Raw genomic sequence first — 18,390 nt, forward strand, 5'->3', positions numbered from 1 at the left:
AGACAGAGCAACAAAGTTGACCGTGGATGCTCCAGAACTATGGGGCAAGCTACTATGCAGTGTGCAGAGCTGTTTTGTTCCACAGTAGTACAGACTCAGTGGGATCCAGACTAGTTCATTCAAAGCTCAATCTACAGTCCCAAGTGGAAGCACAGTGCAGATAGAGCCTTGGTCTCTTCAGCAAGCCATGTTGCAGGATTATTTTAAAGCGGATACTCAATCACAGGCATTTGAATGCAAACAGCCACTTTAGCACAATAAGTGGTTATAGACCATGAGATGTTACTTTTCACTTCAGTTTTCATCTTTTGTTTTAGGACCAGGCGTATGGTTTATACAGAATTTCTATTTCACTTTTTAAGCTTCTGGTTCAGTTATGTCTAATTTAAAATATTTCTTTACCTTGTGTTATGCTTTTTTTTTTTTTTTCCCTATGGTTTCACTACTGTAAAGCCTGAAGATTTAACTATCTATCACTGTATGTATGTATCTATTCATAACACCTGGTTAACTTGCACAAAACTCTGGTTTGAGCTGAAATAGTATCACCTACAGTCTGAAACCGCCATAATGTAGTGTATTTCATGGTGATGATCATTCACTCATTTTTGTTGGTAATCTCTGATTGTTAAAAATTTAATATTTACACAACTAGGCTGAAGTGCACATGTCCCAGGAGCATATGAAAGAGCAGAGTGAATGTCTAAGTGTGATGTATGTATTTCTCTCTCTCTCCTACCCATTATGTATGTTACATGTGGTGGAACAGCTTTTGCAAGATGTTTTAAGAGCAGCCCAATCTCAGTATACGCAATAATTTGTCAGTAAAGCTACACTTTTACCCCTGCCTTTTCTCTCTCTCAAAGCTACACTTTTACCCCTGCCTTTTCTCTCTCTCTCCTTTCCCCTTTACTTTCTGGTCTGGAAAGAACAGCAAATTATCAGTTATTCTCACAGCCACTTTCAGCTCCCTGCTGTGTGCTTGGGACAGTGCCTGCCAGAAGAGTTTGCTATGAAAATTCTGGCTAATCAGAGGACCACGCTGCGTGTGCGCTGTCCGGTGTCTCTGCTCCACAGTCTTATTCCTGGGACTAGTATGCTGTGTGTTTCTGAGGTCCTTTTTTAGCTTGGAATAAGGTGAATTGTGACTTCCAATTCCTGAATGCCCTTCAGTCTTCAGTAAGATGTATTCCTATTTGGGAGCATTTATAAATTTACTGTGAAATTATTTTGCACAGTTTTAAGTAACCACACAAGGTACAGAGCAATAAAAAGTGAGGACAATACTGATATTTCACAATCCATCCTGCCAGAAACGTGATTAAGAACAGAAGGGCCGATCTTCATGGTGTAACTTTGTACAAACCTGTTGAAATCACTGTAGCCACCCACTGATTTCACTATCTGCAGCATGTACCCCAGACCTGAAAATTGCCATGAGTTAATTTATCAATCAGTAGAATTTACAGCCAGATGTAAAATAAAAACAAGTGTATTTAATGAACCTGTTAAAAAAAAATAAAAAAATAAGAAGCTAAAAACTGTTTTTTTCAGTGATGAACATATCAACTTTCAAGAATACTAAGGAAAGCTTGTACCTCTTACACATGAAACTGTAGCATTAGGGAAACAATGTATGCTCAAAGTCAATGGCAAGCAAAAGTTCAAGACAAACCCCCTCAACCAAGTAACACATATGTTAAATCCTTTTTACAGATTTCTAAGAAAGCAATTTGTGGGTGCTGAGGGTGACAGAACCTGTTTAAACCACTGATTTGTGTGAGTAGAGCAACCATGCTTTATTTTTAGATGCCATGAGAATTAATGTAATTTATTTATTGTTAGGATCATTATGTACTCACCGTGCCCAATCTGAGGCCATCAATGCTGTACCGATTGGAAGTTCAAGTGCTGACAACTGTTGGGGAGGGACCAGCTACAATAAAATCATTCCGAACACCTACTCTTCCTCCATTTTTACCCCACAGTAAGTAGTACCTCATTTTGGCATGTTGTTGTGTGTTAAAAAAAACTTCAGTCTTACACATGCAAACAGGTTGCTTGAGCCTTAGAATCTTTACTGGCTCTGGTAGAATTCCATAAACATAATGTGCATGGCATTATATGGTATTATTGTTTTTTTTTTCCCTCTCTCTGTCTATCAGCAGTGGTGGAATCAAATATAGTCTTTCTCTCATTCAGTTTTGTGTGGTCTTACATTTGCCACCACATTCTACCACAACTCTTTGGCTTATACCTGTAGTACTTGGGATTCGGAGGTGGTCTCTCCTCCAAGTACCATCTAGGCCTGGGACTGCTTAGCTTTCAAGATTAGACTTTTCTGAGATGCGTTCAGTTGAGTATGGCTATAGTATGACCATATTTCTAAAGCTGTGCAAACCTCTTAATGGCCGTTTCAAGCATTTTGTAACTTTTGGAAAGGCACAACTCAGTGTTGTGAAGCCCGGCAAAAATTACAGTGAATTAGTCCACTAAAGTTGTCTGGACTGAATATGCACGTAGTTGTCAGCACAGGCAGTTCACTTAAAAGCTGAAGGCTTGCAAGCTGGAGGCCTCAAGAGGCCTTTATAGGAGAATCTGGTAAATGATTGTATTACATATTCAGGGTTTGATATGTGCATACTTTCTTATCCTTTTGTTTAGGACCTCATCTGAAGCAACATCATCCACACCACTATAAGCCACCCCCAGAGAAATATTAAACTGTTTCAGATGATTATATAAATAACTGAGAGGAAAAACTGAGCTCCCAAGTGGAGGCTAGGAAAAGGCACATCTGTAGGAGCAATGAATACAGTTTTCCAGTGAATACAGTTTTCCAGTGGAAGTTACCATGCTGTATGATCTGTATCAACCCTATGTAGTTCAGTCATCAAGAATTGTATTTGTACCAAGACAAGGATGAAGCATACAGCAAGTATAATTTCTGTACCACTACTATTCAACAAATTGAAAATTGCATCAAACTCAACACCTGAGAGAAAATCAAAGTGTGTTTATTATAATGTTTTTGTATTTCTATGTTTGAAGTAGATTGAAACAGTGTGGTGTATACAGCTTTTTCTCTTAGTGACTTCAATGTTAATATATAAGAGGTTGTCCTGTGATACATACATACCTTTGAACGCTGGAGGCCATGTTGTCATTAACATGTTTAATTGATCTATTTTACTTAAAACCCTCTTACCAGTTCAAGTCCTAGAGTATTTTGCTGTTAAAGATCTCCACTTGTCTGAAATAAGGACATAAGTAAAATAAGCAGCAGAAGCAGGAACCTTTAAATAGTCAATGTTTAATAACTGCAGTATCACTGCAGAGGAGAGTGATGCTACATTTGCATAGTCAACCACCTCTTCCAAAGTAATGTTTCAGTATGGAGATCTTCTATTAATATAGTTAATAGTTAAAATATATACAGGGTAGATGTACTATTCATTATAAAGAAACAGATGACAGTTAATACAATTGTTGACAATTAATGGTGATTAATACAATTAATTGATAGATTCTGGAAGAATGACCTTTAAAATCCCACTTTTTTTTTGTTTGTTATGATCTTAAAATGAAATGTTGATTTTCTAGCTAAAAGTCTGAATAGTTAACGTTAACATCTTAAAAATGGAAATTCTGGGGCACATTTATTATTCAAGTAGCTGTAGAGCTACTTTTTTGGCTTCTCTATCTTTTGATGCACATCTCTTTTCCCCATGGATCTTTTGAACAGAGGGATGGGTATGTTGGCTCCATGCTATTCTGCTTACAGAAGAGTTGCATGACAATACTCTAACATCTGGAAAGCATTGGCTTATAGTTTATTTGAATGCATTTTTCAAATTCAGGCAGAAGGGTGCCCTTTTTAACCATAAGGGAATACATACTGCCTTTATTGTACAATATCAACTGTCTAGAATAATTTGCTACACAAAGAGACATCCTTCGATAGTAAACAGAAACTACTTGGATTTATTATCAAGAAGGTGGAAAGTATCTGCCAATAAACTTCTATACAAATACAATCAAAATCTAATGTTCAGACATTAGTGGCAAATATATTTTCCTTCTCTTGATTACAAATTGTATTGTAGAAAACAAATATGGATAAAAGAAATGCATGCCTGAAACTGAGGATCACATTTGTATTTATCATAGTAGGGCATTCACAAAATAATCACATATAGTTTGTCTCTACTGAAGTTTATAGTTTTGGTGCATGTGGGTCGATAGCACTGAGGGTGAAGGAAACAATTAATTTCTGATCACTTGGTCATTCCAGTTTTTCTATATATCTACCTTTGCTATTAAAGTACCTTTTTTTTTTCCCATTTTCTTTCTACTTTGCCTGTTGTCTTTTTTGATGTGCACTCAGTGACAAAGGACTTTTACAGAAAATTTCAATTGCCATGTGATTTGGACCTTTAACAGTTGTTTTACAAATATTAAAAGCAATGGTGATTTTAATTCCTTCCTCTGGTGGTCTGACACCTTATCTTTTCCAAAACACATTAACAAATAGCAGATAATGTTATTCATAAAATTCTGTAATGTAATTCATAAAATCTGTAATGTAATATTTATTTCAATTTTGGAAGATGGCAAGAGTCTCAGAGATTTTGAGGGATGTAAGAATGTGTAATGCGTACAAGACTTTACAAAAAAAAGCAAACTATGGATTGAACTGTTGTGCAGCACTGCTTTGATGTTTGGGTTATGCAGGGCATAAAGTAAGGATAGAAGGTATCTTGTTTGCTGAGAGTAGTTTTCAGTGGGATCAGGGCAAGTACTACCTCAGGCTGCTTAAAAAACTTCTGTCCAAACCTTTCCATTAGAGTCTATTCCAGTTATGCTGGAGCAATTCTGTAGTGACTTGATTAATGTTAATGAAATTATGTTGCATACATAGTGACATTGGTAAAGCATAGAACATGGATGTCAGTCTTTATTACAATGAGGCCAGACCTGGTTTGGAGATTAAACTGGAAGTTAGCAGCCCTGAGTGATCATATCCTTAGTCTTAATTGCTGAGTGGAAGCCTTGTTCTTCTGCTTGCTTATGTCAATTTCTTTGAAACATTCAATTTTTAAAAGTAGCAGTTAATGTTAAAGAACATGGAGTATGCTTTCCTTCTAAATTAGATTTTGGCCATCCAAAAAAATATATGTATTTGATAAAGTAGAATTGTATTGAGCAAGTGCATTATACAGAGTCTGTTTTACAAAGATGTAAAGTCATTTTTATCCTTCTACAAATGAGTTTATCAACTCACCTTTCAAGTGATCCTCCAAATCAAAAATAAAAAATAATAAATCTACCAAGATCATGCATGGATGTTAAATTTGAAACTACGAGTGCTTTCCCAATTATTCTTTGAATTTAGCAGTACCAATTTGAAGTTTCTAGTGCCTAACTCATAAAGCCTTGTTTGCTGAATTGTACAGGGTGTTGTCCTAATTTACTGGCCTAAATCACATTATACATTTAATTTATCAATAGACTTGTAATTCACTGCGTGATTCACTAATTAATGATTTATTTTCCCTAATGATGTTGCATAATACAGAATTAATATAGATATTGGGATGCTTTTAAATACTCTGCACCTTTACACTAATATATTATTTTCTATGTACGATTCTGATGGATTTGTCAGTTCACTTCTGGATGCATTATGTTTATCTTTATTTCTAAAAGAATTATGAGATTATGCCATTTTTGCTAGCTGCTTTGTGAAATTGATTTTTTTGCTGTTCACCAATGATTTTTGTTTAAGAATACAATGGTGTGTTTTTGTAACTTTTTGGTGGTTTTTAAGTAGTGTATAGAGTAGGGGAAATTCAAATAAGACAAAACTTGTGCTGTACTACGTGTAACATCTTGAACATTCATTAAGAATACAGCACATGGACAGTAAATAAGAGGTCTGACTTCTGAAATGATGCACATCCTCATCTTAGTGGCTTCAGAAAGAATTGAGGTATGGCAATACTAATATTGACATTAATGTTTGGCATGATCACACATAAAATCAAAGTCATTGTTAATATGAGTGGGAAATTTACCATTTATATTAGCAGAAGCATATAGGAACCTAAATATTGAGTAAATTCATTCAACAATAATTTCATCTCCATACTCCCTACTGGAGTCAGGGAGAGTTTCAGATAAGCAGGCTCTGATTCAGGAAGGTGTGCAGAAAAGAGAACTTCTATACGCACAGAAGAAGTCAGTGGGATGGATGTATACCTTTGCGTATACAGTAGAGAGTGAGCTTTAGTGATGTCTTAAATAAAGTATGGATGTCAGAATTGAATACTCTCTTAAATTAGGGCCTTATGGAACAAAGTATTGGACCCAGACAGTTCTAAATTCTATGTAGAACACCATAGAAATTTTTATTTTTGTCTTGTGTATATGTAAATGTAGTTGTGATATTGACTTATTTATTAATTAATTCTCTTATACTATGTGCCAAGTATATTCCTACCCTTTTGATCAGTACCTGTGAACATCAATTACTAAAAATAATGTTATGCAAACTTGTGCATTGTAACCAGGAATATGATGCTAATAAGCTGTTGCATGTAGTTTAAAATAATTAAGAAAACCCTCTATTTAAAAAATGTAAATGAATACCTGCAGATGTTGATGATTATATATGGTTTTGCATGCCAAAACTCATTGTTCAGTTGTGGGCATGAAATGTAACGACTGTATTACCTCTACTGAGTATATTAGTAAGGTACAATTTACAAAGTTATTAACAGAGCTCTATATGTAAAATGTTTTCTTTTTATCTAATTATATTGTAGTAGAGTTGTAACAGAACTGTTTATCTGTTACCCAAATTGGCTGTAGAAATTATATTCCTATAACAGTCATTTAAAGTCAGTATTTATTTATATATGTAATACAAAAAAATTTGTCTTATGTGGCTGTCCATTTATTTAGAGAAAGAAAACAATATGTATAAACAATTTGTAAAAAAAAAAATGTAAATGTAAATAGAGCCTGATTTATTTTACTCATTATTTTCATGTTTAGAACTTGTATATACTGTTTAGGTAATAAACTACCCTACACTGAAGTCTTGCTACATTATCTCCTCCATACAGGACTTAAACTTTTTATTTTTTTTTATTTTTTTTTAAGTGGGAGATAAAGTGTTATCGAATAAAAATCAGAGTACCATTGGTACTCTACATTTCATTGTACATGTAGTCATAACATTTTATCCTCGCTGTTTGCTACTGCATTTTGTTTTCTTTAGAAAGTGATCAAAATAATCTGAAGATAAATTTAGGTATCATTTGAGTATTTTATATTGAAAAGCAACTCTTAAAGTAAAAAATCAGACTCAAGATCTTGTCTTCTTTTCCCTTGTTTCCATGGGATAGTACACAATGGAGTTTTAGTAACCCTTTGTAATGGTAATTTCAAATAATTAAAATGTTGCTAGATCTATGTCAGTGGCCTGATCCTGCAAGTCAAGATTTTTGTTTATGAAAATCATGGTGAAATCTATGTGTACACCAGATTTGGAATATTTTATATTTAAAAGTGGAGTATCCCATGATTTAAATGATATATTTTTAATAAATATAAATATCTGTCTTACTACAACATTTGTTTCAAATTGTCATAGATGTGCTATCATTCTCAAATGGAATGTTTTTGGTAAATCTCTTAGCAGGTGTGCCTTTCACGTACTCTCAAATTACTTATAGTTTTTGTTAACTTGAGCATAAACTCCAAATTTTCCTAATTACTTTCTCAGTAGAATAACTGTTTAGGATTTTTATTGTTTGTTTTTCATTTTACATAAATGGACAATGTTTAGCATAAACCCTTATAATTAAATTCCTCTCCAAGTTGTATTCCACCAGTGTGGTATGGTAAACCCTCATAGGAATTATATATCACTGTGGGTAGGTAGGTTGTCATAATAAATAGATGAAGTGTTCTATGCACTGTCACTCTTTTTCTTTTTCCCCTTTCATAACTTCAAATAAATGTTCTATTCAACACTGAATTAGAAGAGATGATGACTGGATGATGTCAATCATATGAAATAAAGCAAATATGGTATATATTGATCAGTATGGATCATTTTGATTTTGCGTTTTGTACTTTGTGCTTCAGTGCAACTTGGCTCTCCATCATTTATTTATTTTTAATATATATTTAAAAAATCCTCCATACTTCTGTTTTCCTATTACAGGTGTTGTATTGTCATCATCTGGATATATGCCAGCCTCCTTGAGGAAGGCCTTCAGCCAAAACACTGGCTGAGCCTGCCAGTGACAATGCAGCACCTGTAAGAGTGAAAGAAAACATGGGAGATCATTGAACACATGGCTTTGAAATACAGCCAATGCGAAAGACTCCTGCAGGCCTGAAGGGGATGTGGTTCAACAGAAATGTCCGTTCTGTCTCCCTTTGGATTGTGCATAATAGCATTCCTGCTTCTACTGAAGGTGCTGGTAGAAGTATAGATTAATATTTAATATACACCTTACTATAAGCATTTACTGAGATTGTTTTGTGGGTCAGAAGCTAAAGAATTTATGAACGCTTGCTGTACCCAGTTCCTCACCTGTGATGGTGATTTATTCAGGTTATTTAATAATAAGCTTCATTCAGGAGGTCTCTTTCTTCTTAAAAGGATATCAAATTTGGAATGATTGGACTGCCATTTTTAAGGAAAGTTAGGCAAATATGCTGAACACAAATATCTCTTTATGTTTGTGTGCAAATATATTTATACACCAAATAGTTCTTGCTTGTCTTTTTCACAAGCTGTCCAGTAGTATATTTGTAATAGGTTCAAAATTGTCTGTGTTTAACTCTCTATTTGATCGTTAGAACTGATTAGCCAGCATATTTTTCATACTTTTATAATTTTGTTTAGAAAATGTTGCCTGATTTAAGTGGTTCAGGCTGCTTAGTTATTATTAGATGTAGAGTGATAAGCTGTAATTTCCACCCTTCCATTTCTACCTAAGTGGAAGGTAGGTAGATAGGGGAATGAATAGACTTCACCCCACCACAAACACACACAAAAAAAGTGAAGGACACACACACACACGTCTTATGTATTCATCCAATTTCCAGTGTTAGTAGTTGTCTGCAAACATACAAATTAATCTTTTAAATTTCTTTTCTGAGCTGTGCTTCAATGTTTATTTATATTTCAGACTTTCAGTAAGCATATCTTCAAGCCAACATCAATTAGTCTCATAAGACTGATGTACAAGAAAAACAAAACAAAAAGCAAAACTTAAAAAAAAAACAACCAAAAAAAAATTACTAAGCCAAAACTTGCTGTCGGATTCTGAAAGAGCCCTTTGGGACAGCTGTGCTTTTTGTGTGATATTCATTGAAACATAATGAAGACCATGAAGAGCAACAGACATTCTTCTTGCTTTGAGTGGATTTCAGACATTTTTTCTAATACCTCTTATGACAAAGAATCCGATTTAATAGCTTCATTAGTGGATGAGTTACCAGACGTATACAGTAACTTAAAGCTATTATGATGCACCAGTGAATGATTCCTGCATTTTTTTTTCATTTGTTTGAAGATTGTATTAATTTCTCTCATCTTTTTGTCTCAACATCTTCTATTTTGTTCTGTTTTATTTTATAATGGATCACTATTCATTGCTTTTTTTATATGTATGTTCAGTTTGAGAACTTGCCTCATTTATTTATCATGGACATACAAGATGTATTCATAGCTTCTTTCTCGTCACCAGTCATTGCTGTGAAGATTGAGGTTTGTGGTATCTTTACAATAAATAAAGTCACTAAAATAATGAGTTTATGTATTTAGAGCTGATTTCAATAAAGTGTCCCTTGTGAACAAAATAATATTATTTTTAGACATATAAAATATCTGTGGTTGTATCTCATTGAAATTACTATCTACATAATATGGTTTTGGAGAAACTGTATTTCAGGAAACCTTAGTGTATTTAAATAACAGGCATGCTAGCTACAGGAAATTGTAGGAAGCACACAGGAGTATATTAAACTGATAGATATCACTCATATTTGTAGATTAATAAATGCTGCTAAGACAATAAATTGTTTTCAGGTTAGCTAAATATATTACTGAGACTGAGCACAAACAGATTCCCATTCATTGACAAAACAGGAGATGTGGATGAATACCAGAGGTTTGGAGAGAGATGTAGAAGGAACAACATGAACTTCTGTGATTGGATAATATCAAAATTATACACAATTTAAATTATTTTTTCTTCTCTGTTATCGACAGAGGGTACTCAATACCTTAACAAAATCATAAGGTGATCCCGCATGTTCTTTTTAGGTGATTTTGTAAATTTTTTAAGTAACTTCATAAAGTAAGTGGAACTAACAACAAGAAACAAATCCTTTTATTTATGTAAATGCAATTGAAAAAGTATTATTTACCTAATATCATGCTCAGAATCACTCATCAACACACTTGCATAGAACAATATGATTCAATTGGGTGAGCACTTCAGTTTGGGGTTCTCTCACTTCCTGAAATTCAACCTTTGACTGAAAAAATCTTCCTGATTTAAAAAAACCATATATATATTTATTGGGAAGCCATGAATAATATAACCAGTGTGTTTGGTAGCTGTCATCAGACTTCATCTAGGGAATTTGTTCTCTTATCTCAGCTAATCTCAAAATCTCTCGTATAATTTATTACGTTATCATTCATAGATGACAGGTTGCTCAGGGCTTTGCCCTTTCATGTCTTGGTTATCATCAAAGAGAGATTATACATCCTCTCTTACTAAGTACTTTTGAAACAACAATAAGGCAAATAGTGACATCTTAACTTTCAAGGAAGTTGCATGTGGAAAACCACATGGCATAAACAATTTTGATTGTGTGTCAAATTACCAAAAAATTGCAAAACATTCCTTTGAGGGAATATAGGTTCTTTTATTCTCGGTAGATTTGGGAGGAAACCCTTCTTACACTGCCTCTGGGAAACCGAAAGATTGCAGAAAATGAAACCAGCTTCTCAGTGTATCTTTATGTTGTCAGACATTACTTACCTCACAAGCCATGAGAAACAGGAAGTTCAGTAGCCAGATTTCTAGAGAGTTTGTACTGGTTGCTCGGCTTGTAAAATTGAATGAGTTAGGACCTCAAGTGGTAATTTACCTTACTAATATTAAACAAATAGTTATTGACAATAGCTGTGGCCCATTTGTGTTGCTTCTTTCGTATGCCATGGATTGTTGCCTTGAATCTTCCCTGCTCAGATAACGTTTCACCTTGAGCAGGGTATGAGCTTCAGAGGAGACCACCAAGGGCTCTGGGAGAGCTGAGCTGAGCTGAGCAGGCCAGGTGCTGTGGCTGTGGCAAAGCACAGCTGTTACCTGACCAGCTGTGCTGGTGCTGCAGATACTCAAATCCCTGTGCTTGGGGATGGCAGAGGTAGAGGGCACAGCAGCCTGGGGAAAATAAAAGTGTGCCTTCAATGGAAATGAATTTGAAAGGCATCTCATCCCATCACATAAGTGTATGATGGGCGGGAAAGAAAGGATTCAGCACTTAAGTGCCCATTGATCCTGGGTGGACCTGGGGTCCTTGGGTCCCTGAGCTGGAAGAGAGGGTGTGTAAATGACTTCACAAGCACAGTCTGGACAAAAGAAGCAGCAAATGAGTCAGGGTGAGCCCTGCTAGTCAGGGGGAGATACTCCTGCTGTTGAAGCAAAAGGTCCTGAGCTCCTATGTCTGTAGCAAGGGGAGAGAGGAACACCTCACACCTAGTATTCTGCCTTTCTGATGGGAACAGGTGAGGGTGGACTAGCTGCAAAGAAAATCTGGCAGAAAGGGCCTCATGCTGCAATCCACATAGACTTACTTCCATTGAACTTTTGCTTGTGGAAGACTTGGAGAAATACCTTGCTTTGCTTTATTAGCCCAGACATCTACTGATGCAGAATAGAAACTGGGACCTCAATGAGAAGCATCACTGTAGCTGGGGTACTATCTGGGACCAACACTGCCTGCTGCTCTGACAGGGTTTAGTGTCTACTTCTGGTACCTATTTCACAGTGAGCTCAGCTCCTCCAAGATGAGGAGGATCATAGAATCATGGAATGGATTGGGTTGGAAGGGACCTCAAAGACCATCCAGTTCCAACCCCCCTGCCATGGGTAGGGACACCTTCCACTAAATCAGGTTGTTCAAAGCCCCATCCAGCCTGGCTTTGAACACTTCCAGGGATGGGGCATTCACAGCTTCTCTGGGAAACCTGTCCAAGTGCCTCGCCTCAGAGTAAAGAATTTCTTCTTTATATCTAATCTAAATCTCCCCTCTATTACTTTAAAGTCATTACCCCTTGTCCTATCACTATGCTCCCTGACAAAGAGTCCCTCCCCAGCTTTCCTGTAGGCCCCCTTTAGGTATTGGAAGGTTGCTATAATGTCTCCTTGGAGCCTTCCCTTCTCCAGGCTGAACAACCCCAGCCCCCTCAGCCTGTCTTCATAGGAGAGATGCTCCAGCCCTCTGATCATCCTCATGGGCCTTCTCTAGACTCACTCTAACAGGTCCATGTCCTTCCTCTGCTGGGAGCCCCAGAGCTGAAAGCAGTACTCCCTCTGGGGTCTCACAAGAGCAGAGCAGAGGGGGAGAATCACCTCCCTTGACCTGCTGACCATGCTTCTTTTGATGCAGCCTAGGATACACTTGGCTTTGTGAGCTGCAAGTGCACATTGCCAGCTCATGGTGAGTTTCTCATAAACCATCATCCCTAGGTCCTTCTCACCAGGGCTGCTCTCAGTGAAGAAGTGTCCAAACAAAGCTTTGAGACATGGCATTTGGCTTGGGTGAGAGGACACCCCTGTGTTCCACTAATCTTCACTCTTCAACCACTATGGTGAACATATGCACTACTGTCCCTTCTCCTTCTTTTTTCCATTGGGGTACCATATACTTGGGGAAATTCACACTGACATTCCCTAAGTAAGTCTTGCCCTGTAGGTGGTCCTTACATGGTCCTTTCCCTGCAGGTTTGTAGTCTACTTCAGCTCAGATGGTCGCCCATATATCATCTAGGGATAGCTGTGTGAGTTTCATCACTGTCAGACACTGTTGCTGAAAGGAGAGGGACTGTCAGATCAAAAGAACTGAATAAATGAAGGCCCTACAAGCTGGAAAGGGCAAATCCTGTCACTACATGCAGAGACGCTGTAGCTTTTCAACTGGCTAGAGGTGAGTACCTCAAGCAATATCACTGTGTGTTTTTTCAGCAGTGACTGCAAATAAGCGGGCTATACTTGCATGCATTATGAGGGCATCTACTGTAATGAGGTTCTGAGCTACCAAAAACAGGAGCTGCAACAGAGTGTTGGTCAAAAGGTAAGAGCATTCTTTCTAAGGGCAGGACTTGAGCCCACATGGAGGCTTATTGCACATCACAGTGGAAATCTGGAGCCTTACATCCTCATTCCTTCTGGCAAGACCTTAGGTGTCAAGCAAAAGCTTTGTTATCTCACTAAAAGTCCTGCTGTAGATGTCAAAAATTAAAAATAAGAGGCAATTTTTGTACAAAAGAAGACAGGCAATGAAGAGACCTGAAGACTTTATGCTAATTCCTGTTATAACTATATGGAAGCTGATGTGGGCAAAATATTTCTGCACAATCATTTTCCAGTTTTGCCTGTTGAACCAGTTAGCTTCAGACAAAAAACAAAACAAAACAAAACAACAACAACAAAAAGGTGGTGTTCTGGCTTCTAGTAACCTTATAATAAGGCTTTAGCAACAGTGACTTTGAAATACTCTGAAGCTTAGACTTCTGAAATCAGTAGGTTGCCCTTGTATTCTAAAGACAAGTCTAAATACATGACTTGCTGCACTTCAACTGAAAGAAAGCCATTTCCAGACATGGTGAAGCATATGTTACTATCATCTTAAATGTGGAAGTATTGAAATACTTATAGATTAAATAAAATGTGTTTCTTCCTCCTTAAATGGTTACTTCATGATGACTCAGAACCAAGAAAAATGGTCACCCTTTAAATGAACCCACAGCCACAGATAAGAAAATAAAACTTATGGAATTTCTTAAAGACTTGTGCAGGAGAGAATAAAGATTGGCAAGTGTAGACCACCAGAGGTTTGGTGCCAGAAATAAAAGGAGGCCAGATGTGAACACTGGTCTCCCTGCATATCTCTGTGCTCTGCATCTTGGCTGCTCTGTGGGTCCAGGTACAGTTAGGTACTGGGTCTGCCAGTAAATTCAATAGCTATGTCCTTGCCTTGGAGACAGTGCAACATAAAGACAACAAAGAAATCTTCTTCTGGCCTCTGGCAGGCTGCTATCATTCTCCCAGTAAAATTTCCCGTGGTAAGGTAATACTTAGCTTTCCCTTAAATGATCAGATCCATGAACTTGGCAAAAAATATATATATATATATTTAAGGCCACGGTTGGAAGAAAAACATCAAAAATAACTACTTAGAAGGAGACAAGGAATATTTTAATGAGGTAATTCTGTGGTTCTGTGATTCTGTAAAGAGTAAAAAATATTAATAAATATGATACAAAAGTCCTTATTTCTCTCTCACATATCACTTAGCCATCCTTAGAAATAATGAAAAAAATAAATAGAAACAATGAAGAAATGACTAAATCAGTCAAGAGACTGTTGGAGAGAATATTTCAGCAAATCCTATAGCATCAATTCACAAAATATGTTTCTAATGTGTCAAGGGAATAAAAAAAAAAAAAAAAAAAGGCTGTGCAATATTGGGAAGCCATTAGTTGCAGCATTCCAGTGAGGCTGGGCATCTTGGAAAACTGCATTTGGTTATTACCATAGTATTGCCCTTAATACATTAATGTAGTTTAAAATGTACTTATGGCTTACATAAGTGAGGACTTATGTATTACAGCATGAGCACTGTAAGAACACACTACACTGTAAGGGTAAGTTTGTAAGTTTAATAAAGGCTGCTGGTTCTCTCTCTTTTTTTTTTTTTTTTTTTCTCATGATCTTTAGTCTTTCTTCTATACCAGCACCAATGCAAAATGCATGAAGTAATGTCTCATTTCAGTAAATTGTGCACTGATTTTAAACCATTATTGCCAAATTTAGGCCAAGCTTTTTCCACTTGTTTTTAATCTCCTTTCTGAATGACTGTAATTTAGTTAGGCATTTTAGTGTTTGGAATCCCATTAATGCCAAGTTTGTCAAATACACATGCCTTTCCTTTGTGGCTAAGGTAGACTTTGTACTAAACAAGGCAACTTTTATGTCCCCGGGGCTATTGAGTACTATCCCCAGCCACTCCATCTGGTTCCAAGGATCATCTCTTGCAAACTCTCTTTACAAATCACTGCCACCTCTGCCCTTAAATCCATTTTAAATTTAATGGTAGCCCTGCCAGATTTGAGATTAACAAGCCCAACCTACTCATCGTTGTTGACTTTGAAAAGAGATCCTAGGGTACATGAATCACTTACCCTTGATTAGATGATCTCTCTGATTCTTTCTTCTTGACAGACAATCCTTCTGGCTTTTCATTTGTACATCCTAGTTATAATTCTGTTGTCTGAGCTGCTCTCCTCTCTGCTTTATTCTGCCTTGTCCCTAATAGCCATAATTCTGCCATGGGAAATCCATTCCTCTAAAAAGCATTTTTATGCATTTCCGTTTTTTTTTTTTTTTCCCTAGGGATTTTCCCTCTGCTTTTTCTTGACCACTGCCACCATACTTTTTCACTGAATATCCTGAATTTTCCCTGAGTTGGACAGTCATGCTTCTGCATCACTAATTTAACAGGAAATTCAACTACTAGCTACAACATGTTTTTTTTTAATTCCAATTACTAAACACTCTTTAGTGTATTCCTTGGTCTCAAATTTGTACTCCTTGTTCTCTGTAAAATTTACAATGTTTTTACCCTTTCTTGATCACTAACTACACAGAAGACTTCTGTTTGGGCATAATATGCCTTTTAGGTTGGAATCTATCTTTTGCTAGATTGCTTCAAAGAATAACATCACCATTACTTTTTATAGAGATGATCTAACAATATCATCTCACAATATCATCCTCACAATAATTGTGTATATTATGAGATGCTTTGTCCTTCACAGCTTTTCTTTTTCCAATATTTAGTATCTTGTTCTTTTCTCCTAAATGATTCAATAAGTGAGCTATGAGAAATCTTTCGTAGAGCTAAGATGCGGTTGATTGTCTTATGTAGTCTTCTTCATAATGAGGCTATTTTTCCCACCAAGGATCTAAAATTGACAACAGCAACAATAACAAAAGTTTATTAAGATGAGCAATTATTATCATTATTATTATTATTACAGAATGGGTCACTATTTGCACCATAAGATGTTTATAGTTTTGGTTTCATTTCAGATATTTTCCCTAAAATTTTATTCTCCTCCACCAACATTCTAGATATAAATACAAAGAAAGGGAAAGGCAGCTCACAGCAGCTAATCATTACATCACAAAAAGAGTGATTTGGTTAGGTGTTCCTTGAAATGTTTCAAAAGTATGACTTTGTCTATGGGATAGTTCTCTGCTCTTTGTGTATATCCTTTACACTGTAAAAATGCACTGTTTATGAAAATATATTTCAGGAAGTATTGCAAGAATGCAGTCAGAGGTTTAGCTAAGACAAAAGTGTATTACTAAAGACATTCATCTTCTCTTTAACTACTTACCCCTAAGGATGGATGAGTTTGTATTCTTTTATTGTACTGTATTTTTAATTGTGGTTGGCAAAATGATCCCTTGAATTACCAACCTTATACATACTTTAAAAATCATAGGCCTCTCTAAAAAGAAGAAATATGTGGTTTTGTTTTGTCTTGTTTTGTTTTAATTTGTACTCTGGTTTCTTGCCAGTTAGGACTTATGCTTTTGAGCTTTTCTCTGTAAATAGAAAAATTATTATTTTACACCAGTGACAGTAAAGTAGCAGAGAGGGATTGGAAGAGAAGTATTTCAAATTCCATGAAGTTAAAATTTAAAGGATTGGGTTGCATGAAAAACAACAACACCACTTTTGTGAGAAGGTTATGATTTGTCAATGACAGTAGTGATGAGAGTGACAGTGAGACCCATCTGCAGACAAGTTTTGACATTCTGGGAGGTATGCTGCCTCCAAAGAACCCAAATGCTGGGTGTTAGTGAAATGTTGCCAAGGCTCTTCCAACCCACTGAATACTACATGCTCATGTTCCATGTGGGTGTTAATAATACTACTGGGAACAAGTTTACACAGATTAAAAGCTACTGTAAGGCCTTGTGATTGGGGGGTGAAGGGGTCAGGAGCTCAGGTGGCTTTTTTTGTCAGTTCTGCTGATCAAAGGTCAAGGCTCAGGGACAGATGTGACATGGAGATAAATATGTGAGTGAGCAGATGGTGCTGCCAGCAGAAAGTCTGCTGCCTTGACCATGGGATAATGTTCTATAAACCCCATGGCACAAAGAGTAACCGCATTTCTCTTTCTCACTAATTTACTGATTTACTGAGACAATTTCACAAAAACACATTAGATCAGTATGAACTATTCTGGCCTTAACACAAGTCTAAATATTAGCAAGAATAGAGGTATTTACCGTAAGGTCAGAGGAGGGACAAAAAGGAGAATGGTGTGTTGGTTCACCAAACATCTTGTATTATGTAGGAAGTAAGTAGGAGGAACTGAAGGTTATATTACATGGCTAACATTTTGCTTCAACTGACATTTGCTTAATTAAAAGCCTGTTGGACGATTCGTATGTCACAACATAAATATTGAAGAATATAGCTTGCTCAGAGAAGTCAAGCAGGAGACTAATGAAAAAGGCAAGAAATTATTCTTAAATGTGAAGAGTGTTTATATCTACTCGAGATCCAAATTATGAAAAAGCATACATTTTCGGTAAGTTTTCACATCCCTCTTCATACTGCTCAGAATTAAAGGAAAAAGAATATGAACACTGTCATGCTCAGGGTGATGGAGATGAACATAAGAATAATCCAATCACAGGACTTGGTGGTAATTAATTACTTTATTACTTAATTACTAGTTGGTGGTAGTCACTAATTGCTTCTCAAACACAATCTGAAGAAAGAATGCAGAATAATTAGGCAAGAACTCACCCGACTAAGGATAGACTTCTACAGAGAGGACATCTGTATCTGTGCTGGCTACTCATTAGTCAGCTGAGGCACTTATATGGTGCTGAGGTCCAGGTAACTGTATTAAAAAGCTCTATCCTTTTTTTTTTTTTTTTTTAATTATTATTATTTTATTTTATTTTCATAAAGAGAACTTTGAAAAACACAGGCTTACATGTCTATACAGAAGATATATCACCAAAGAAGATATAGAAGAAACAA

The 18,390-nt window shown here is 36.3% G+C and overlaps 1 protein-coding gene across 1 annotated transcript in view; it reads left to right on the forward strand.

The window, feature by feature from the left end:
• The window catches only part of ANOS1 (anosmin 1), a gene marked incomplete at its 5' end in the record, with an annotated part of 114,962 nt that extends 106,881 nt beyond the window's left edge, over nucleotides 1–8,081 (forward strand). Inside the window, 2 exons of the mRNA XM_040566171.1 lie at nucleotides 1,846–1,987; nucleotides 2,665–8,081. Coding sequence (XP_040422105.1) covers nucleotides 1,846–1,987; nucleotides 2,665–2,723 — 201 coding nt within the window. The remainder of the gene's footprint in view (nucleotides 1–1,845; nucleotides 1,988–2,664) is intronic.
• Nucleotides 8,082–18,390: the final 10,309 nt, after the last annotated feature.

This window comes from Cygnus olor, chromosome 1 (genome assembly GCF_009769625.2).
Source record: "Cygnus olor isolate bCygOlo1 chromosome 1, bCygOlo1.pri.v2, whole genome shotgun sequence".
In the NCBI taxonomy this organism is placed as follows: domain Eukaryota; kingdom Metazoa; phylum Chordata; class Aves; order Anseriformes; family Anatidae; genus Cygnus; species Cygnus olor.